Source organism: Rhamphochromis longiceps, linkage group LG22 (genome assembly GCF_057381845.1).
Source record: "Rhamphochromis longiceps isolate RC_006_pf linkage group LG22, R_longiceps_female_GT1.1, whole genome shotgun sequence".
NCBI lineage: Eukaryota > Metazoa > Chordata > Actinopteri > Cichliformes > Cichlidae > Rhamphochromis > Rhamphochromis longiceps.
Genome location: NC_140577.1, coordinates 11597676 through 11620803, shown reverse-complemented (window position 1 = coordinate 11620803; position 23128 = coordinate 11597676). Strand labels below are relative to the sequence as shown.

Here is a 23128-nt window from a genome sequence, read left to right as displayed (position 1 = left end):
AAGGAACCAGAGCTAGACAATGGACTTGGGATCAACGTGAGTCCTGTGATATGATACAGCTTTTTCCCAGATTATCAGAAACCAGATTTTTAAAAAAATCCACGTTGGTTTCTGTACATCAATGACATCACAACTGACACGCTGTTCTCACTGAATTTATATACCATGATATCAATGCTTAAAGTCTGTTATAGAAACCAGAACATCAGTAATGTAGTAGCTCTTCATGCTAATATGTGAAGTACAGAAGGAAAGTGTCAAACCTGTTACCACTGATGGCTCTACTGTACAAACTAAAGATAATTAAAATCAACTGAGAACTTATGGAGGCTTGTGAACTGTCATATATGGGAAATTAATGTAGCTCACATGTCGAGTTCAGCAGTATTGTAGTTAGTAGTAACCATGGAAATAAAAAGCATGAAAATATGTGGACACACCCCATGTCATAGGATTAACTGGACTACTGACCAGCTGTTTGACACTCCCTCCAGCACTTGTTTATCATGACTAATAATGTCATGATCAACAAGTGATATGCAGCATTTGTGGTAAAGGGATATTTCAAGTTATCACATCAGTGTTTCGTGAAAATTCTGTCTTTATCATTTTTGGCATACCAAATTTATCAACATGGAGAGTTTTTTGTTAAAGACTTCAGGAGTGAGAAATAGATTTTAATAGCTAAAATCGTTGACTCTGTTTTTCAGCACTTTACTTTATTGTACTTAAGAAGTCATGAATTTTTAATCCAAATTAAAAAGAAACTAAATTTGACCCATGTCATGTTCTTTTTCTACAACAAAACTGTTTATTCTAAGAAAGTCAGACCCTGAATTGGACAAGTGGAAGCAAATAGATGGATAATCAGCGTAAGAATTTATTTTCCTTTAAATCAGCTTTAAAAAGTAATTAAAAAGCAATTCAAGTAATATAATGCATCTGGTTGTTATATTTTGGCTTGAAACTGTATCAAACTGTAGAATTGCATAGAAAAACCTATAGTTTAGATTATTAAGCACATTACATCATCACACTGACACTTACATGTTAGAGATATTGTTTAACTCATTTTTTTTAATTGAACGTTTTGAAAGTGAATTATTATGAAATGGAAACTCAAAGCAACACTCTGTTGTGTCTTCTCATCATCTTTAAAAACCCAACTGGCTCCAAACTGCTAGCAGGGCAGCACACAGAGCTGCAGTGAAGCCAGGCTGGATGAAGGTGGCCCCATTGCACAGGTCGGTGCTGCAGCAGGTCCTGGTGACGGTGTAGTTCACATACAAGATGGAGCCCGTCTCGTTTCTGCACTCGGCTGGTTCTATACAGCCACGTTCATAGATGTTCAACAGGCTGATCGTAAACTCTGAGAGAGGAAAGGACAGTCCATGTTTGACTTGTTTATCTCGTTTTGGCTTGTTTTAGGTTATTCAATGTTTTCAATGTTTTTAAGATGTATTCTTTTTAATACTTTAACATAAAATATTTTGAAGCTTGTAAAACATTTTTTTTGGATTACATGTTAAAATGTGTTTTTTGTAGCACATGTTAAAGAAATGAAATATAAAAAGATTTATGTCCCTACGCTGGAAACTTTGACAAAAAGTCTGAACTGCTTTTTGACACAGTGAACAAATTCAGTGGAAAGTCTTATCACTGTTGTGAGAAATCAAAATGTAATTTTCTTCATAGTTCCTCTGTAGCTGTGCCACAGAAAGTTCTGGGTATTTCTCTTACTTGCAACTCCAGTGAAGCAGTTAGTCTGAGATCCTGTGCAATTTACAGGATCAGTGTGCATGCAGTAGCCAAGGATCTTAAAATCACACGTCTCACAGGTGAGAGATTCAACTGTGGGAAAGAAAACAATAACCAAAAAAAGCAACTGTAAATAAAAAAGGTGCTGGAAAGTATCAGAAAGTGTTTTAATCAGCTGTGTCAAATATCTGACTCCATTTAATTACAATTTTATCAAAATAGGAACCTCCTTTATCACAAAGTACACAAGCAGAAGTTGTTTTTTAACCTGCCAAGGTTAACAGGCTGTTTATATAAGAAAGCAATTCAAGCTACATACCATGTTTTTCGGACCATGAAGCGCATGGGATTATAAGGCGCACTAAGCGAAACAAAACAGTCAGAGAAGTCAAATTTTACTCAACTCATTCCTCTTGCTTCCTCCACTTCCGTACCATTGATTCATTAATGTTGAATTCTCTTGCAGCTACTCTATTCCCATGTTGTTGCTGTTGACTGACCTCGTATTGTGGATAGATTATCCCAGTTTTTTTCATGACTGAAGTTTAACCCTTGATGAGTGAAAAAAGTTAGCTGTGTAACATAGCTCTGTCGCTAGCGATCACGTAGCACATCATTATACACAGCTAGCTAGTCCAAGCTAGCAGCTAGTCCAACTTAAGTAACCCCACAATTGATCAATTTATTAAAGGTGAAAGAATTTAGACAGTTTTTAACTCTCAGTGATGCCACAGTGTTTTGGACGGAGTTTTGGACCCAGATTACTTTGTGAGGCTCCCGACTACGGTAGCCGTAATGCTCTGACAAGCCATCAAGCAGTGCGGCTTCGAAGCTTACCAAAGTCATACTAAAACATTTTTTGAAATATTTTTGAGCACCGTGTACCACATAAAATCGGTTCGAAGTCAGTAAGCACAATAATACATAAGGCGCGCTGTTGATTTTTGAGAAAATTGAAGGATATTAAGTGCACCTTATAGTGCGGAAAATATGGTATATATATATGTATGTGTGTGTGTGTGTGTGTGTGTGTGTGTGTGTGTGTGTGTGTGTGTGTGTGTGTGTGTGTGTGTGTGTGTGTCTCTCTCTGCATTAGCCCTGCTAACACTTGCGACCTGTGACATCCTCTGACATCCTTTCTACAGTGGAATTAGGGAGGTCCATTCCAACTCTGTTTCACAAGTAGATTTCTTTGCTTTCACCTTTGTCACAAATTCATGACAAAGGTCAAGGGTTTAAGTTTGGCGACTATTCGTCATCTGCAATCTACCTCCTAGATCGTTTTTCCCCAAATGTTTTGCCTTTCATCTTTCTGACAAACTCTTAACAAACCAGTCCTTCTACCTGCATTTTCTCAGTATTCAGAATGACTTCGAGCAGCACTAAATGCCCTCATTGTGATTCTGGGGAAACATTTACATGGTTTTAACAACACTGCAATTGTTGTGAATAGTTTTCATTACAAACAGGTGACAGACATCATGAGAAAATGACAAACCTTATTTTATGGGAGGTGCTGGACCATTACATCATGCTAGAACAGCTTTGGTATTTTGAGGCATTGATTCTTGATTCTAAGAGCTCTATGCATGCTTTGTTATCTTAAAAGAAAGTGGCTGCATTAGAATAGAAAATTTTTATGATAGGATAAAGGTGATCACTTTTAACATGTCTGTATGAATTTTTAGTGGCCCTTTACTTTAAGGGAGCAGTCCCTGACCTATGGTTGAATCACAGGCATGGAAACAAGGGCAAATACACAGCATAGAGTTTGCTGATGCTATCGTGCTGACCTTCATTTAACTTTAGCTACAACTCCGCTCAATTCTTTTAAAAAAATTGTTAATAACCCATAAAAAATTGTTGTAGGTTGCGAAAGGGGTGAACTTCTTCAGCTCATGAAACATTTGAGAAATACAAGTGGCTCTACACCATAACAGAGCCACTGGATCACTCACTGTAAGATCCAAACCCTTTTTCTATGGCTTCATGGATGCTGCAGGTTAATCTGTTTCTTGACCCATGAAAAAGTTTATTTTCCATCAAACTCATTAGTCGTTTTACCACAATTCACAGATTACTGCCTGTGAATTCTACAATTTCGGTGAAGACCATATCAGATGTTAGTCTGAACAAAGTAGTAGCAGTGATCCTTAGGCATTATGAATGGAGGGTTGTGGCATGAGCTTAATGGTCCTTTAGCCATTTCTGCTCAAGTTTAAAATACACTTTTGTTTATCAGATGGTCAGAAACAACAGGAAACTGCACAGGCTTCTATTAAATAGGAATATGCAGACTCTTTGCCTTACCTATACATGGGTCAGCACTGCTTAGGGGCCTAGACACCCTCCAAAAAGCCCGAGCTGAGCCAGATAAAACCCTATTATCACTTACCTTGGTTCTTTTAAGGATATTCTAATAACAATTTGGAAGAACAGCAGTGTAAAACTTTTTAACAGTCGAGTAAAAACGTTTTGGGGTTATGAAATCAGACCCTTCAGAAACACTGAACAATATTCTCGATTGTTGATTTGAAGTCGTAAAAAATTAAATCACTTGTTCAAGGTATTTATATTTATACATATTTTCAGTTTTTCCCAAGACAGGATATACACATTTTAAAGTATCTCTGAAAATAACCAGTAGTATTTGAGTCCAAGCAGAAAGAAAAGCAAGCAAAAAAACCTCCTACCTGTAACAAACAGAGTCATTACTGCTGCACAACTCCACAGTAAAGTTTTCATCTTGATGTTTCCAGAAGTGCAGGTGAAAATACCAGAAAGATAACTTTTATTTTATTTTTCTACGAACTCACTGTTACGGCAGCTGTGGGAAATCTGCTTTGACGAACAATGCAGTCATATCTTTGTTCACTGGGGGAGTTGTATCAGAAATACACGTCAACTGGACTGATAAAGTTTGCAAGGAGTGACATGAGTGTTGCTAGATGAATATGTATAAGAGAAAGTAAGATTAAAGTAAACCTATTATTTACTGTAGGGTTTATGTATCAGCCCATAATAAAAAAACGTTATCTGATCTTTATCAGGTCTTGATTTAAATATATTAAATGATTTTCAATTCTGAGATGAAGAACAACACATGACATATTACACCATGTCATTATTTATAGATTATAAACTAAGGCAAATTTCAGAAGCAGTGCACGAGCATGAGGTGTTCAGTACTGTGGCTGCAAAACAAGCCCAAGTCATCACTCCTCCAATGCAGTTGGCATGAGCTGATTGTGCTTATTCACCAAACGTGGAGCTTGCATTGTGTTAGCAAAGACCTGAAAGCTCCAGACCAGCAAACTGCCAAAATGTCTACATTTTTATTACACTTGCTGGGGGTCAGTTAATCAAGTGCATTTGATTAGCAACACCCTACTCGATCTGTTTAATTCAAATGGAAGCAGTGAGGGTGTACTAAATTTCTCACCCACTGCTTCTGCACAACCAGATACAAGAGCAAAGGATGATCATTGAGTACATTTTTCTCATCATTTTTACACATACACAGGACCACTTCCAGCTCCATCTTTTTCATCTTTAACTCTCCTAGAGTAGCTTTGCATAATTCACAATTTACAGAACCATGAATGAACAGTCTGAAATTCAGTATTTAGACAAGCGTGAAGGAATTATTTGCACATATGTTTGAAGCTTTGGCAACATTTAATATGAAAATCTACCCCATTGTTGCGCTGTTAACCCAACATAAAGAGGAGCTGGCAGCAGAACTCAAGACTGAATTAAAGTCTTCCTTTACTCAACTTTAAGTTTGACCAGGTTGGGCTAGCAGTGGATGAACATGGCCAGCGTTTGTCTTCGCTTGGGCTGGCAGCAGAAGATGCAGGTCAGCGGATCAAAGAGCTCAAAGAAGCACATGGTGACCTCCGAGAGGCTAACTCCAAGCTGGGCGTCAAAGTTATCGACCTAGAAGGCCTCAGCCTTTGGAAAAACCTACAAATACTTGACTTAGCAGAATCCACTCAAAGTGGACTGACTTTTTCGTCGCTGCCCTCTGTGAAATCGTTGGTGGGGATATACTCACATCGCCTCCAGAAATTGACAGAGCTCACCGTACCTTAGTGCCGAAGCTAAAACCGGGTGACCAACCGCGACCAGTGATTCTCCACTTTCATGTGTTTCAGACCAAATAGCTCATTATCCCACGTCAGAGGGGAGTTCTCAACTACTGGGACCAGCGGATTCGAGTTAGACTCAATTCAGTATATTTTTCTTGCCTTCTTTCTGGGTTCTTCTCTCCCTCTATCCATTGACAACTTTACATCTAATCTGATAATTCAGCACTCCCTCAGGGTGTGGGCTCAGTTCAGGAAACATTTCAATCTTAAGAATTTCTCACTTCAAAGCCCCATCCAATCAAGTCACCTATTCCTCCCTCCAGCTTTGGACAATTTGTTCCAGGTCTGGTTTAGAGATGGTATTATCTACTTTAAAGATCTCGTTATACACAATAAACTAGCATCATTTGATCAGCTGTCAGCAAAATACATTCTTCCCAAAAATCAATTTTTTTAGACATTTACAACTCAGACAATTTTTGCAATCCCACCTCTCCAATTTTCCAGAAGCTCGAGCTGCTAACTAATGGACGAGCTCCTTAATTTGCAACTGTCAGGCAAGGTATAATCTTCCGCATCTATAACAAACTGTGCAGTGTAACTTCAGCTCCCTTTGAAGGCCTCAAATCCACATGGGGGAAGGAGTTGGGTATAACTATGTCAGATGACGTATGGAATTCAGTCCTCACTCTGGTAAGTTCCACATCACTCTGCGCACGCCACTCCTTATTCCAATTCAAGGTAGTCCGTAGGGCCCACTTGTCTAAATCCAAATTAACTAAGATTTATCCTAGCTTTGACCCTCACTGTAACAGGTTCTGGTATGATGATGCCAGTCTTACCCACATGTTTTGGACCTGCCCTGCCTTGGCAAATTTTTGGGAAGAGGTTTTCTGCACTTTGAACAAGGCTGCCGGCCTGAAACTGGCTCTCAACCCCGTACTTGCTCTCTTTGATGCAGTAGGTGAGGATGATAAGTATATTACCGGGATAAAACGTCGGGTGCTGTCCTTTGGTTCCCTCCTGGCTAGATGTGCCATTTTGAGAAGTTGGAAGGCTCCATCCAAAATAAAAAAGGCACATTTTCTGACAAACTTGTCTAACCTTAAATTTAGGGATGCTCCTGCTAAATAACAGATTTGCTTATTCCATAGATGTTCGATGACCTACCACTGTAGGTTTTACTGTGTTAATGGGAATGTGAAGCTCAGTTGTGTTGCAGCTAACTTCTTTGTGGTTTGCAAGGAAAGGTTTTGTTAGTATCAATCGCCCCCCCCCCCCCCGGGTTCTTGTGCTTTGTTAATTTCTTTTTCTTTTTTTAACCTAAGTTGCAACATGAGAAGTTCTGTTTTGTATTCAATGTAACCAGTTTTTGTGTTTCCCTTTGTTTTTGTTGTCATTTTTGTAAACTGTATCCACAATCAGTCAAATACAGTTTTTTTTAATTGGTTTGGTACTATTTTCATAACTAAAGTGTACATTTTCAAATCTCTCAGTACAAAACTCACATTTGATCACATTTGTAACACCACTAGTCATTCTTTCAAATCTGATGTCATGATTTCATTGTATTTGCACATATTTTCATTCCACTTAATCATTGTTGCAGAACATATGATCATTGTGATATATTCTGAGAACATTTGCGTTAATCACCCAAACAAAACAGTAAGATCTTTTTTCAGCTTAGTACTTTTACCAATCATTTCATTCAGGAGCAAATAATACAAGGTAAGCGTTTCAAATTGTCCTTGGTGATGAATGAGTGTAACTGAACTGTAAAACTTTACACAGCAAATATTACACTTATGTTCAGGCATAACAAAAGAAAAAAAAATTTGAAAGCTGACATTGTCCCACACAACAACATAGACGATGTCTTCTCCCTGACAGGCCTGCTCCAGTTCATTTACAGTTTTTTCTGATTGCTTAAGCACATTTTTTGTAACTATTGGCTAATTTTGCAAAACTCTTCACACAAATAAGAAAACCTGTCACCCAATAATCAAAACATTGTAGTTCTCTTGCAAAAGCAAACACAGCTAGATTAACTCTTCACACCTTCGTAAAAATGGTGTTTCCGTATCAAACAGTACACACAAGCCATCATCTCCTAAGCACACAATGCGCCAACTGCACACTGATGGTATGAATACAAAACACATCTGGCTTTTGCTTTCTCTGTGCACAAGGTAGGCTATGTCAGTTTGAGCTCATACTTCTGTCATAGATCCATAAGCATAGAGGGATCCAAACTTCAAGTACTGGTGTACTTGAAACACATCAAAACAAACACAAGTGTTTATTTCCAAGTATAGGATTATTTGCAATCGCCATAATGACTATATGGGTTACTTGGTCTGCAGTGAACATGCTTCCTCTGCCCCAGCATCTGGTCATCTAGCAATTCTGTAAAGTAACAATTTCAGTATTTTTACATCAATGGTATTGGTGTGTTTCTCATTGGCATATGGCAGTGCTACAAATCTTTGTGCGAAGTGACTGTACTCACCGATTCTCATTTCAAGATGTCCTTATGGTACTTGCTACAGTGTAGCGGCTCGAGTTAGGGTGGACCCGTTGGCCAGCTACCCTCAGGGTCATTCCACGGTTGATTACATGGTCCACTATTGTAGCTCTGATGTCATCAGCAATTCTATTTCTTACTCTTCCTACCCTTCCTCTCCCCCCTCCTCATCTTCCTCTCCCCCCTCCTCGTCTTCCTCTTGCTCCTCCTTGTCCTTGTCGTCCTCTTCATCCTACTTCTTCACCTCCACGTCCTCTTCCTCGGCCTCCTCTACTTCTCACTCTTTCTGCTCCCTCCATTGTACTCCGCACACACAGCTTACCTGTATTATAGTGCTTAGGCTGATTGCAAAGTGAACTAATTATCTAAGAAAGTTTTGACATGTGAAAGTGTGCCAGACAGTTGGCAAATTAGTGTTAATGATAGCCATACATGTGTATACTTTTGCTAGGAGTGTGTTGGAAATTTGGTAATTGAGTGTTGTGCAGTGAATTGTGCCTACAGTTTTGCAAAGTGTGTGTTACAAAATTGCAAACTGAGTGCAAAGCAGTTTTTGTGCTTTTAGTTTTGCAAACTCAGTGAGTGGTTTTGCTATAAGTCTGAATAGTTTTAGAGATTGTGCTACAGGAATCACAGTTAGGGTTTAAGCATTCAGAAAAAACTGTAAAAAAAACAAAACAAAACAAAAAAAAAAAACACAACTATCAGGTGTTCAGTGTTGTATGACCCTAGAACTGGTCTACAGCCTACCACACCATCTTCAGATATAGCTGCACACATTGAGATGTTTCCCCCACGTTGTCCAGGGACTTGGATGGTAGCCCTTTGTCCAATAAGGTTACGTCCTCTGCGTCTAGTTTTTGCCAGATTGAAACCGGCCTCATCAACAACAATATACTTGTGATGATTCACAGCAGCGTCCAGCTCCATCACCCTCTAAAATAATAATTTAGTTGGGTTTTTTTTAGTTGTCAGTACTGTTACAGTAATTGCATGCCAGTTTAGTGTTGTACCTGAATATATTCTGAACGCAGTTGTTTCACCCGGACATTGTTCCTCTCAAAAGGAACCAAGTAAATTTGTTTCATGGAAACCTGGTGCTTCTTCAAAAGCCGGGCAATCGTTGGAAGGCTAACTGATGGCACATTGGCAAAGGTGTCATTGCTGTTCTCAATAGCCTGTTTGATTTCAGACAGCCGTATGTCATTCCTTGCCCTGACCATTTCCACCACAGCCAACACCTGCTGGTCAGTCAAAACACGTGGGCGACCACCACCAGGTTGTCTCCTGTTAATTCTGAGGACAATCATATACTGTGAATATTGAAGTATTACAAATTACATTACTGTAAACTGACAATTACATGTTGTTCATCTATACAATAGAGTATTATATTTTAGAAGTGAAGTTGCTATAGCAGACATACCGGTTTTCTTGGCGAAAAGTTCTGATGATAGAGCTGACAGTTGACCTTTGTAAATTAGGCTGTACCAACCTGGCAGCCTCAGCCATGGTAAAGCCTCTGTTAACCACATGGTCAACAATGATGGCCCGGACTTCATTAGAGATGATGGTGCATTGTCTTCTGCCTACATTTCTCTGAAGACCACCTCTCTGTCGAGGAGCACCACCACCCCTTCGATGAAGGTTTCCTCTCCCTAAGAGTCTATCCTGCTCCATATTTGAACAGTGCAAAGTCTCAAACACAGTTCTACTTATATGGTAACTAATTGTGATCATCAGGGGGAAACAATTAGCAATTAGTATTTCTAGATTGAAAGCTCTTGCAGCAATGTGTAACTTACAAATGACCAGACAACAATCAGTCAAGTTGAAAATCCATGGACATAATGAAGGATTCATTGATTAAACATTAAGATCAGTTGAATTAAATGATAGAATAATGTATTAAACTGAATAATAAGAGATGCAAATCAAAAATTTGATAGTGATAACATTATGAAAGGCAGTAACTGTGAACAAAACATTTATTTAGATGAAACACTTATTTTGTGTAGTGAAAAGGATATTTTGTCATAATGTGTATTGTACTGACACAATTGAAAATATGCTGAAATGTTTGAAAAACGTGCACTTTTGATGATCTGTTGTGATATAAGTACTAAGAGTTTTGAAAATGTACCAATTGCTTGTGAAAACTGCGCCAAACCAATTAAAAAAAACTGTAATAAATACTCTGAGGCTAAAGATGCTTTTTAGAACTTCTTTTATTTTCATATAGTCATTAAAAGGAGAAATACAAAAAAGGAAAGCAACAACATGGAAGACTTAAAAACTCAATGTTTCCCTGAAACATCTCATAGATTAACTTTCATGACGTTGGCACTAGAGGTTTGTGTTTTATGTGACAAACAAAACTTCGCTTCATGACTATGCATGTAAGTTTACTTAATAACTGCTGAGATCCAAAGACTTCATTTTAGATAGAGTGTAAAGAACATGTTTTTTCTTAGGTTTTTGGTACGAATGGCTTTAGCTAGCATTGTGTGAAGTTTGATCACAACATGCTTCCCCAAGCGGAGGCCAGGACGGCTGCAGCAATGGCGGCAGAAAGGGTGATCTTGGCAGATGGGGCACCGCTTGTGGGGTTGCAATTATCCGTGGAGCAGCACGTGATTGCGAGGTTGTAGCTGACTCCCAGCAGGGTGCTGTTAGACGTAATGTTGCAAGCTGTAGTGTCACCTCGGCAGCCCCGGCTGGTGAAGCCTGAGAAGCTGGTGAGTGATGGGAAAGCTGGAGAGAGAAAAGTTATGTTAGGCTATTGAGACTTACAGAGGTGAAGAATGTTTTTATAACCTTAAACCAGTTGAACTGACTTTTCTTTAAAGCACAGCACCTGTTAACTAGTAATTTTCCACTGTCACCCAGCTACCACCACACCCTACTTTGTTTTGGCAGCTGAGGACATCGGGTATGTCTTCAGATACATTTGTGAAAGTAGACAGGTATAATTTATGTGATTCATTCCTGTGCTCACTTGCTGTGATATTTAAAACAATCAGGAGGTGACCTACCCACGGTTCCAGTATAGCAAGTGCTGGTGTTGGTAGAGCAGGTCTCTGTACTGCTGGACAAGCAGAACCCCACAAGGCCAAAGCTGCACTTTTTGCATGACAGGGAATCCACTGAAACACACAAAGGAAAGCAGAAAAGTGAACATCATTTTGAGAGGCGATCAGAAGTGATTGACATATTCGCTTGGCAAGGAAACGGTCACCGGTTACTTTACAGCCAGAGACACACATCCCGTGTTGGTCATCCGGCAAAATCAAACATGTGGCACTACCCGGAGTGACAAAGGGAGTAGCCAAAAGTATTTTTATCAGTGGAAAAAAAAAATCAGGTTGATAAAGCAGTCAAGTTTTTGTTTCTGATTTTTTGTGTTTTTTCCCCTGTCCAGTCAGTTTTGCCCTGCGCCAGGTGTGACTGAGACTCAGACACACTGCAATGGAAAATGTCTGATCTGCCACACCCTGTACACAGGTGTGAGCAACAGCTGTCAGTCAATCAGCTTTATATGTTAAAAGGCTATCATCTCAATTCAGTCCAGAAACATCTGTTAACAAAAACACTTTCACTAAATGGGACGTCAAAGTAGGTTTTATTTAATTTGGAGGATTGAAAAAGAGTCAGTCTGCTGTTATTTTAGTAGACTTGTCATTAATCATAAATACACCAGAGGCCTGAACTTTTATAGACCTCACCCTGAGCAGCAGCTCAGTCAGTTTGGGCGTTAATTATTCAGATAGTTAAAAAAAACAGCACGGGCAAATATCCAAATATCATATAACGTATGAATTCTGCTTCCTGCATGCCTCACCCAGGCTTCGCATCTTGGCAACACACACGAAAAATGTCTGCATTTCCAGAATGTGAGAAAGAGCATCTTTGGGCAAAGCTGGAGCGGATTCTCCTGACATCGTGTGGTGCTCATGTGCAGTTGGCCCAAACAACACAAAGCAGGCACAGTGTTTGCCTCTGACGCAGTTACAGGAGTCTTACTTAGATGTTACCGTGAGGAGAATTTGACCAGTTTTGTCAAAAAACCAACAACATCCCATCACTCTCGATAGTCCCTTAACCAGCTGTCTCCTACTGTTTTTTAAGTGCCCTGTGAAGTGAATGATTACCCTCAGCACAAAGAAAAAAAACTTTTTTTTTTAAATGCTGGGATGATGGCAGATGTTTTATTTCTGAAATTATGGAAAAATAAATAAAAACCACCACAATAAGTTTGCCAGAGTCCTGAATTTATTTTTACCCTGCTACCAAAATAATTTACTAAAGACAATGATTTTTTTTATCACCAAAAAGGAACTTAGCAGTAATACTTGTCTAAAGCATTTCAGGAAAAAAAAGATAATTTTACACCTTTTTTAGCTCCTCTGATTTCCTTATATTATATAAGATATCGTAATATTTATGTTATTTTTGTAACCTCATTTTATCATTAACCAATGCAGAGAACTGATTGGATAACCTTACCCAGCATGAAGGATGCAACAGCTGCGATGACTGCAAGCACAATCTTTGCCATCTTGTGTTGATTTGGTCGTTGGCTTCGAGTCCTCAGAAAGTCCTTCCACAGAGAGGCTGCTGGCTCTTGGCACTTCTCGATAAACTGATGAGCTTGTTTGGTGGGGACAGATTTATATTTGACAGCTGAAGGGAGTGGACAACAGTTGTTTTTTCCTAAGCCTTTTGTCTTTGTCACCTCAGGTGGACGGGAGAGGGAGTGCTAATGAGCGAAGGAATGCCATGAATGATGAAAGCAGTGAGGCTGAAAAACATAAAAACACAAAACCAAAAACAGAACTACCGACTAAGTGGTTCTTCTTTGTAAGTAAAATTTGCTTTTATTACAGAATTTAATGAGTTATTTCTAGGTTTACCCCCTTTTTTCCCCCCTCTAGAAATGACATCAGAACCCCAGAATAATCTTTTTAATCTCACATATGACACATCGATAAAGTCTCTCTCTGCAAAGTGGCACTGAAACCTGGTTAACCAGTAAATCTAGCAGTTTCCACAAAAGAAAGATTTGTTTCATCAGCAGTAAAGAAATCAAACCCGATACACACGTCTCTCCAGTTTCAATAGTTTTATTTAAAGACTTTGAAGCATCAAAATATACATTTTTAACACAAAAAAGGATCTCTTTTGAAAGTATTGCCAAACTAGCCATTTTATAAAAAGTTTTTGCAAACGGGAAAATGTGTATATGAAGACAAATCCGATCAAGACGCATTAGTCTATACATCCCCATCACTCCCATATAGCCAACATACACACTGGAGGGACCAAAAAAAACAAAAAAAACAAAAAAAAACAAAAACACGTTATTTAGACCTGGCAGGGGGAAAGGGGGAGAAACAAGAATGATGAACCGGTGCCAGCCTTAAGCTCCATAATGCGTTCATAAACACCCTTTATGCTTTGGTATGTTTCACAGGTAGTAATAATGTTATACAGCTAGTTTACACTTACTCCCCGTCTTAGTTTCCATTCAGTAAGATAAGAAACACATTTGGTTTAGCCTTAAAATTAAGCCCCCCCCCACCACCATCTTCAAATGCAATGCTGGCAGCGATGCTCAGAGTATCAAACTCTTCGTTTGAGGCGTTCTGACAGCGACAGAGCTAGAAAACAATTAGGAAATTCCTCACAGGTTATTCACCTAATTAAACCAAAATGCACATTGATATCAGTATTACACCCGATTAATATAAACAGACTTTATTAAGCATCTGTTACAGTAAATGCAGGCTGACCCAAATAAAGAAAAATGTTTAAAAGATTGAATTAATTGAAAAACATCTGAAACCAAAACTGCAACATAACTGAAGGACAGCAAACAAAAGACCCATAATGAAAAAAGAAAAAAAAAAAAAAACTCCATGATTACAAAAACCTCATGTTTAAGGACATTTTATCGAATCTCTGGTGTGTGTTGCATCCATGTTTGCATTTTAAACTGGTGGCATCTTCTGTCAAACCAGGAGGTTTCCCACAAACACAGCAGAGATGGTGGCGAGGGCCAGGGTCAGCGTGGGGGTGCCGGGCGCTGCGTTGCATAGGTTTGTGTTGCAGCACGTCTTGGTCATCTTGTAGACGGTCTTGTTTGTGCCAAAGTCCACATCTTCAGTCTTGTTGCAGTTCGCTACTGCTAGGCAACCCTTCATCTTGATGTCCACAAATCCAACTGTGGAACAACAAACAGCGTCAGCGTTTACCACTCAGGGTGCTCGCAGATTCTTTAGAGTTTATCATATGTCAGCAAAAGTCTAGAAAGTGAGCAAAGTTCAGTTTGCAGAAGGACCAAGCATTATAAAAGAGATCCTGCAACCGTTTGTGAAGTCTGTTCATGAAGCATTTTTGCTCTTGCCATTTTGAAATTTGGAAAACTAATGTGTGAAAGATGAATTGGACTGAAACCACATGCTCTTTGTCACCAGTCAATCATTTAGCTTATCATGGAAAGCCTGACAATGTAATATGGCTACATGTTACAGGTAGAAATTCCCCAACTGAGAAGGATCAACTTGAATGGGATCAGTGACAGGGCAATCAAGAGTTTGTTCCTGCAGCACAATGTCTAAAACTCCCCCTTTGTTTGCATTTTAAGAATGCAGGGGTTTCACCTGAGAGCTGACGACAAGCTTTACAAGAATGCAGTGTGTTCACATTTGTAGCCACTGGCGGTGCTTACTTGCTTTCCCAACTCCACTGTAGCACAGTTCGCCGCTTGCACACGTTTTTTCAGACGTCACACACAGACTTCCAATCCCAATGGCGCATTGGTAGCATACAAGAGCTTGGGCTGATATCAGATTTGGAGAAAAAGGGAGAAGAAAAGAGGAAACAGTTTAGTTTGTTACAGGGAATAAATGAGAGTTCAAACATTTGCATTGTTCACAGCCACTTGAAATAGAGGCTGAGAAAAAGAGGCCTTTCAGTGTTTGTCCTCCATTAGGGTATCGACGTCTGGCATTTAACAGATAAGGACGACAAAGTCTGAGATAAAGAAAAATATGACCTTCAGTCTGAAGCACAGGGGAGGCTCTCTTTAGGCCCTACATGTGTTAAAAGGAACCCTCTGGAGCGGTTCTTCTGAGCCGATTATAAAAGAACGTTGTCCCAGTCTTGTCATGAAAGCACTTCCTCTTATTCAATTTTTTAAGACTGTAAATGTTGCTCATGTATGCAGAAACCCTTAGAGACCAATTCAGCTTTTTCAATAGAACCTGTGAGACAGCTGTAATCTGCTTTAAGACAAAAACAAGAAGCATGACTGGTCTCTGATAACACCATCCGGGTACAAGCTGTGATTTCACAACCTGTTATTTGTGCTGGGGTTGGGCGAAGAGGTAACTACAGTTTCCTTCAGTGCAGAGAGTGTTGACAAACCTTGCAGGGGAGAAAAAAAAAAAAAAAAAAAAAACCCAAGATAAGTGTCACCCATGGAATTTCTAAGCTACCTTTGAGTGCGTCACTAGAAAGAATTGGGCACAAACTGTACAACATTGAGCAGTAACCAATGAGACAGGGAAATTAAAGCATTGTAATACCGTGGCTTATTAGAAATCAAGCTGCTTATATTGCGAATGCAGCATTAAACAAATAAAACAGTTTAAAATGTTCAAAGCTTATAACTTTACCCTGAAATCATCTTTGTAGTTTTGGGCTACAGCTTAAGTTGTTCCTCAAGTCTACAACTTTTAATTATTGTCTTAAACGTGACATTTTAAAATTACAGACAATTTAGAATTACTGCCACTTCTGACAAGCTGGGAGGGGAAAAAAAAAAAAAAAAAAAAAGAAGAAAAAAGAAAAAAGAAACCCAAACAAAACACATGTAGCTGTAGACAAAATCTTCCAGATTATTAAGCTAATAAAACATCTCATGATGAGTAACCAATCACAATTGGAGCGTTCCCCTGAAGTAATTGCATAACTAGCGTGATGACTAAGCATCATCTGCCTTGCTGCATTGACTCACGCCCTTCCTCAGCTCACTAGTTCCCTCCTTTTTATCGTCCAATACATCGAGGGGGGGGGGGGGGGGGGGGGGGGATTGTGTTGTGGCGTGAGCACTGTAACAATGTGTTCTGATGTTTCAGTTCAATTACAAAGAAAAAACAAAAACAAAAAGGATGTGGATGTGATGCGATAGAGATATATCTCCATCTCATCACATCTACACCTTTGTACAGAGAACACAACCCCACACCCGCCCCAGCCGGTTTCGGTTACACCCCTGAGCTCATGTCATGTGGCAGTTTATGTAGTAGAGGTAAACATTAACTTTTGATTTAAAATAAATAAATCTGTATTAGGATACAACCAAGATTTGAATTACCGTATCAAAAAGCTTTCATATAATAGGACAACTAATTATAAACATGTGAATGTAGTCAAACCTGGAGGTCCTGTTAACAACGGGAGGAAAGAAACATCAAGTCATCAAATACAGCACCTTCAGTAAAAAGTAGCTATAGGACCACAGTTTTATTTTTCTTGCATCAAATTTGATAGAGATACATTTGAGAACTTTCTTATGGTAGGTTTGTTTGTTTAGTTATGGTGACAGGATATAACCAAGACTGCTGAGATGTGTTGCAAGACTTCCTCTCCAATCCAACCAGTTCCTCCACCTTCACAGAACCAACTCATGCACATACGTCACAGAAAACAAACCTGAGGTAAGGCGTGTTATTTTTAGTGTTTCAGGGTTAAAGGGTGCCCAGTTACAGCAGCACATTCGTTCACTTGAGGTGATGCATCAGCATATGACTGGTGGTCTTCACTGCCAGCTGGAGAACACACAGTTTAAAGATCAGCCTCCGGACCAATTCTTCCCGATGGTCAGCTTTAGAAAATGTGAAGGCGGACATTTGTTATCTTTATGGCCATTGATGCCACAGAGTAATTAAATAATGTAATAATTAAATAACAAGGAATTTCCAGGGTTTTTTGTTTTTGTAACCACTATACAAGTGCTTTAAACACAATGGCTGGATGTTTCAAAGGACATTTACTCTGAATTAACAATAATTACTTGCATGCATTTCAAGCCTAGAAACTATTTAGCATTGAACTGTAATCTCTTTATTCTTAGCTATTAAATATATCACATCGAGTCAGCCTTTCTAAAATGTAATGACTTTATAAATCTATATCCAAGCTACAATACTTTTAGAAAACAAGGCACAATTCTGAAAACCCTCTTTGGTCCAGCATAATTCAGATACTTCCCTGTGTGATACCTATGAACAGTATTAATTTAAGAAATGTGAAGAAGGCTTAAGGAAACAAACACCTATATTTACTTTGAACATTTATAGATAACATGTTAATGTGATCATTTCTGAGGGATTTGCAGACTCTGAGGAGCATAGGCACCTTGTACAAGAAGCTTTCCAACACATTAAAAACATAACAGGCACAGTTCTCCTTTTTACTGAATTGCCCAAATTTAAAATGGATTTCGTTAGCAGGCTGTTCTTTAATAATGAAGGAACACTCTTTGAGCAGTCAGATGTGCCACATTACTAACGAAGTTGAGCCTCAGTCCTACACTGCCCTCCATCGCTCACAGACTAAAGCTGCAGGCTGTGGACCTGTGATTTTCCACTCCAAGGTCAAAGCACATACTAGTTGGACAAAGTATATTGAAAGGTGTTGTGTCTATGGTAATGAATGCAGAGCTAAATGAAGATGTTTCTTTTGTTGTTGCGGCAGTGGGGTGGGTACTGTTTACAGTGCCAACACCGTCAACTGCACAGGACTGGAGGGGCAGGACAAATTGGGAACAAAAAACAAACTCACAAGGCTCAGATTTAGAACTGTGGGAATCTGCTGGAAAAGGACGAAGGGAGGAGGCACTGACTAAATACCCTCAGCCAAACAATGAGTCATGTGCTGCAATATGGAAAGAAATTAAACCAGGAAGTCAGGAAACATGCAAACAAGCTCATGAAATCTGTTATGAGGGCGACTGTATTTAAAGGCTTCTTTCAAGGAGGGATGATGGCCTGTATTTGTATAGTGCTTTTGATGGTCCTCACCCTGCTCATAATAAACTAAAGATTAATGGTCCCTGGCAGCTCACACGAGTTTGCGTTTGGATTTAAACCATGAATAGGAGCAGCTGGTTTGTGGTGGGAAGTGTGTCAGATATTCACATTTTTAGAAAGGGGAATCAAATCCTCTCACCTGAACAGTTATCCCAAAATCAAAAGGCAGCGGGCCAAATGAAACACCTTAGGAATACATAATTCAGAAGTTAAAACTAAGTTAAGCTTTAAAATGTTTTCTTACCAATAGCTATGATTCATTTCAGTTACCATCAACTGATCATGGCAAACAAATACGCTTACATTGCCTGGGGCGGCGCAGGGTTTACTGTGTGCAGGGTGGAGCCAATGGCCCATCTTTACTCCCTTTGTATTCCTATCATGTTTACTTTAGTCTCCATTTAGTCTAATTGTTATAATTGCTTTTCTTTTTGGGGAGTATCATTGACCTACATTGTTTTTGTGAAGTGGCTACTGTTAAATTTAGTTTCTGCCTCTGGGCTTAATAAAGTATGTCATCCATGCCTGCATGTCTGATTTTGGCACAGATTCACTCCAAATACGCTTCCTGGTGCAACCCTCCCATGTATCCAGGCGTGCCCCTTCCCTCCCAGTGTGAGTTTGTGGCTCAAGAAAGGAATCTTTTGCATGCAAGGAAAAATGTGTAAACCACTACAGTCACTTCCACATCACATCTCAAGCATATCAAAAATGTCTCTTTGGCAGGGAACACTGTAGATTACTTAGATTTATTGACTAAGGATTTAAAGCAGCTGGTAGCTGAACAGAGGTGACGATTTGTCTATTTTTATGTGAGCTGGTGATTTGGGAAACATTTCACTGGCCTGTAACAAGTTTCCTTCAGAAATGAACCAGTCCACTGTCTGAATCATTCACTTCAGACTCACCCAAACACCTTTATGCAATTATCACCATATGGGATCACTTTTTGGTCACACAAGTAAAAAGGTCAGCATTATCGCCTGAAGGTACAGCAAGCAGCCAGGATGACAATACAGATCCCAGAAAGGTGTGGTTTGAAATGGAATACAAAGCACAGCAGCTGAAATCTCAAGGACAAAACTGGACAAAGGGTGTAAAACACAATACAAGCAGAAAAACAATAAAATAAAATAGGAAGACTGGACAGCAGAGGAATTTGAACCTTTGGCAAAGTCTCAACTACTACAAGGACAGAAATTTAATGTAATGCCTGGCAAGTTTTTACTTGACTTTGTGTTTAACAGCCTGGGGGTGGATTTAAAAGAGCACTTCTCCGCATATCACAAACAAGCTGCCTCACCCTGGAGCCTGCAATAATCAGCATTAAAATAAAGCCTGGGATGTGCACAGAGGGTAAACACTACAGCCAAAGTCTTAGTCACTCAGGTGAATCATACAATACACATCATTTAACATGCTAACAAAATAATTTAATTCTCTAATAAATGTTAAGAAATTTGATTTCACCTCCATCTAGACATTTTCACATTATTCAGTTTATTTTGAAGTTAAAAAAAAAAAAAAAGTGTAAACCTAATTGTTAAGGTAAAAACAAGACAACCAATTGAAAACAAAACACAGACCTGACAATTTCACATAAACTTCTTTGAGCCACTTAAACTGTTTAAAGACTTAAAGCAGAGTGTTAGCGCTACTGCTTCTAGCTAAACCAGGTGATACGGATCATTTCTAGGCATTTGTACATGAACCTCGATACAAGTTTCATTCTTTGAGAAAAATAGTCATTTAACCACTCTTTAGCAAACCAATTCCTCAATTTCAATGGAAACTCCGAAAATTAAAACGACTGTAGCAGTTTATACACTTTGTTTTGGTATATTTTAACAAAGTGGCTCAATGGTTTACTTTTTCAGTCAAATAAAAGTCAGTTGTCTACTCATTACCTTTAGCTAGAGGTTTAATCACTGCTGTTAATACTTTTGAAAAGAATTTTTTAAATTTAAGTCAACTATGAAGCTTTAGTTTCACCAAATCTATTAGCTGCCATCTTTAGCCAACGCCTTTGGTAGCTTAACCTCTTTTCTGATCATTTTAATCAGTTATTCGCACTTTTGGCTTAACCAACCAATTTAAATAAAACTCTCCATATCATTTCACTTACCAGTAATGCATTTAAGTCACAATGCCAGATAATGTATGGAAGACAAATTTAAATATTTTTGGAATTTTTTTGCAAAGGTCCTTTGCTCATTGAGCTATAAAGATTCTTTTTAAAACAAATTAGCCCAATTTGCCATGGGTGACTTTGAATCGGCACTTAAGCTTGTCAATATAAATTTTTCACAGGACAACTTAAGTTATTAGCTACTTTTAGCAATAGGGCACCATCATACATAACACATTGGACCCGATACCACCATTGGTTGCGAGGGGAAAGAGAGGCTATCCCTCAACTGGTTGTTGAAAACCACCTTGCAATTGTTTTGATCACAAGCTGATTGCCACAAAATCTGAAATAAAATTGAGTGAAGCTGACATTTAACACATGTTAGCCATAGTGCTCAGGCAACACCTCTAATATTTCTGCTTTGTGAGTAGCTGTGAATGCTTACTGAAAACGTCATCTTCCGTGCAAGCTATGAGCAACCACAAAATCTAATAATGATCAGATGAATTGCATGCAATCATGAAGACACAATTTCCCCTAGCAACCTCCAACCGGCTGCCTACAAAACCAGCACAAGTTTATTAAGGGTCAAACTAACAACACTCATTTGAGATAAATGTCAGCTTTGTATGCAGAAGCATTTATTTTCTGTGCAACTTTCTTATTTCTTATGTTTTTTAGAGTGGAGTGTCTCCATTTTACCCAAGCTACACTTAGAAGCAGCGCATTTCCATATACATTTATAGTTTACAGCATAAATAAATCAGAGCTGCATTTCATATGAGTGGTTTAATATGCATTACTATTCACAAACTTTGATATGCGGCTGGGGTTTTAAATGTTTCATATCTTATCTGCAACAGTCAAAAGATCTCTACCCAGATTATGAGATGAACTAGAACATACCATTTAAAACCACAGAGAGATATGGGGAAAAAAACAAACTGATATTTGATTTAGTTTACGCCCAAAAGGGAAGGTTTCCTCATCTTTACATTCGTCTAGGTGGTGTTTATACCTTCTTTTGCGCACACACCCAGCAAAAACAGCTCTGCACCCTCCAACAAGGACACACCCATCAAAAAAAAAAAAAAAAAAAAAAAAAAAAAAAAAAAGGGGGGGGGGGGACACGTTTTCCAAAGAAAGTGGAAAAATAATGGTAAAGCTTCCAGGACCAAAAAAAAAAAAAAAGACACATATAAAACGGTATTAGAACATATAAAAGCTCAGTTTAGAACTAAAATAAAGATCTTAAACATAATTTAATCATAAAACTTGTACAAAAAAGTAAGGCGTTAATTAGGAGCGCACACATGACTGTGCAGGTGATAGTTACCGACTACAGCAAAGTTCAACTTAAACATTTATTGCTAAAATTCAAACTTAAGTCTTTAAAGGTAGCAGTTCACTTCAAACGTATTTAGAGAAAACTCATTTTTATTGAATAATTCGTATAACGGGTAAGCTGCAATTAAATCGAATATTTACTTGTGCGTTTGTTTGTTTTTAAACTTACCGATTGCAAAGCACAATCCGACTGCAAAAAGCTGGAGGATAACTCTGTTCATCTTGGGTTAAAAGAAGAGAGGGAGAGAAACAAATGAAGAAAGTGCGCTTTAGGAGCTGGCTGCCTGTGAGCTCTCAGACCGTTATAATCTCGACCTAACGACAAAATTTTCCGCCATCGCTGTATTTATAATCCTCCCCCTCCTTACCAAATGTCACCGTTACCCAATCAGAGGAGCTCATTCTGAACGTCCATCGTGATTGTGTCGACCTTCACACAGCTCATACAGGTAGGAAGATTACCTGAAAGCAGGAAGTTATAAATACAAGAAAGCTGGGAAATGCTGAGTTTGTTTGGCTCGTAGCTCATTTGTTGTTGACGATATTAACCGGGTTTCCCACTTTCCCAGTCATATAAATCACGCAAAGTCAGGATTTTTGGATACTTCCTTAATACCACAGATGATTATCAGACACAAAATCAGATGAAATGACAGTTTTAACAGCTTTTTGTGGTATAAAAGATGCACAAAAGTGTACAAAGACTATCACACAAGAACACTGGAAAACATACACTTCAAGTTTTTATTATCCTTTATTTATCCAAATAAAACGTAAATCTGATTTCCAAGAGAGATGTGACCAACAGGGCAGAAAAAGTTACAACAAATATAACACACAACAAGTAAAAGACAAATACAATATTCCGTACAGACAAGTGTTCACAAGGCAGAGTGATGTATATGATTTCCACAGCCAGTAATAAAACATAGAGCACAATGTTAGACAGTATCTGACCTCTTTAGGTACTGGGCACATGCATTCATAAAAAAGCAGACCATGGTAATCCAGTAAAGGTAAAAAGCAGTTGTGTAAATCAAATGTTTGCTCACTTGGTAAGATAAACCAGATGGATTATAAGCGACTCTGGTTTGTTTTCATCTTGGGCACAAGCCTTTTAATGTGAGTTTTATTGTAAAGATGTTGGAAAAATATTTTTGGTACAAAATACAGAATA

At 38.7% G+C, this 23128-nt stretch overlaps 3 protein-coding genes across 3 annotated transcripts; all 3 read right to left on the bottom strand.

Moving 5' to 3' along the window:
* Window positions 1-950: 950 nt before the first annotated feature.
* On the bottom strand, window positions 951-5308 carry LOC146643458 (sperm acrosome membrane-associated protein 4-like). The gene is made up of 3 exons (XM_085395391.1): window positions 5278-5308; window positions 1741-1851; window positions 951-1369 (listed from the first exon to the last, which is right to left on the bottom strand). The coding sequence occupies exons 1-3, from the start codon at window positions 5306-5308 to the stop codon at window positions 1155-1157; spliced, it is 357 nt and encodes a 118-aa protein (XP_085251517.1). The 3' UTR covers window positions 951-1154.
* Window positions 5309-10586: 5278 nt separating this feature from the next.
* LOC146643457 (uncharacterized) lies at window positions 10587-13042 on the bottom strand. The gene is made up of 3 exons (XM_085396380.1): window positions 12883-13042; window positions 11412-11522; window positions 10587-11130 (listed from the first exon to the last, which is right to left on the bottom strand). Exons 1-3 carry the CDS (start codon window positions 12932-12934, stop codon window positions 10895-10897), a joined length of 399 nt encoding a protein of 132 aa, XP_085252506.1. The 5' UTR covers window positions 12935-13042; the 3' UTR covers window positions 10587-10894.
* Window positions 13043-13466: 424 nt separating this feature from the next.
* On the bottom strand, window positions 13467-22280 carry LOC146643456 (prostate stem cell antigen-like). The gene is made up of 3 exons (XM_085396381.1): window positions 22121-22280; window positions 15107-15217; window positions 13467-14599 (listed from the first exon to the last, which is right to left on the bottom strand). Exons 1-3 carry the CDS (start codon window positions 22170-22172, stop codon window positions 14388-14390), a joined length of 375 nt encoding a protein of 124 aa, XP_085252507.1. The 5' UTR covers window positions 22173-22280; the 3' UTR covers window positions 13467-14387.
* Window positions 22281-23128: the final 848 nt, after the last annotated feature.

Coding starts and splice junctions, on each gene's coding strand:
- LOC146643458 (XM_085395391.1), bottom strand. CDS start 5,308: ATGAAAAAGATGGAGCTGGAAGTGGTCCTGT. Junction 1,852..5,277: donor GGAGCTGGAAGTGGTCCTGT/GTATGTGTAAAA, acceptor TCTTTCCCACAG/TTGAATCTCTCACCTGTGAG. Junction 1,370..1,740: donor CTGCTTCACTGGAGTTGCAA/GTAAGAGAAATA, acceptor TTCCTCTCTCAG/AGTTTACGATCAGCCTGTTG.
- LOC146643457 (XM_085396380.1), bottom strand. CDS start 12,934: ATGGCAAAGATTGTGCTTGCAGTCATCGCAGCTGTTGCATCCTTCATG. Junction 11,523..12,882: donor TGTTGCATCCTTCATGCTGG/GTAAGGTTATCC, acceptor TGTGTGTTTCAG/TGGATTCCCTGTCATGCAAA. Junction 11,131..11,411: donor TTGCTATACTGGAACCGTGG/GTAGGTCACCTC, acceptor TTCTCTCTCCAG/CTTTCCCATCACTCACCAGC.
- LOC146643456 (XM_085396381.1), bottom strand. CDS start 22,172: ATGAACAGAGTTATCCTCCAGCTTTTTGCAGTCGGATTGTGCTTTGCA. Junction 15,218..22,120: donor CGGATTGTGCTTTGCAATCG/GTAAGTTTAAAA, acceptor ATCTGATATCAG/CCCAAGCTCTTGTATGCTAC. Junction 14,600..15,106: donor CAGTGGAGTTGGGAAAGCAA/GTAAGCACCGCC, acceptor GTTGTTCCACAG/TTGGATTTGTGGACATCAAG.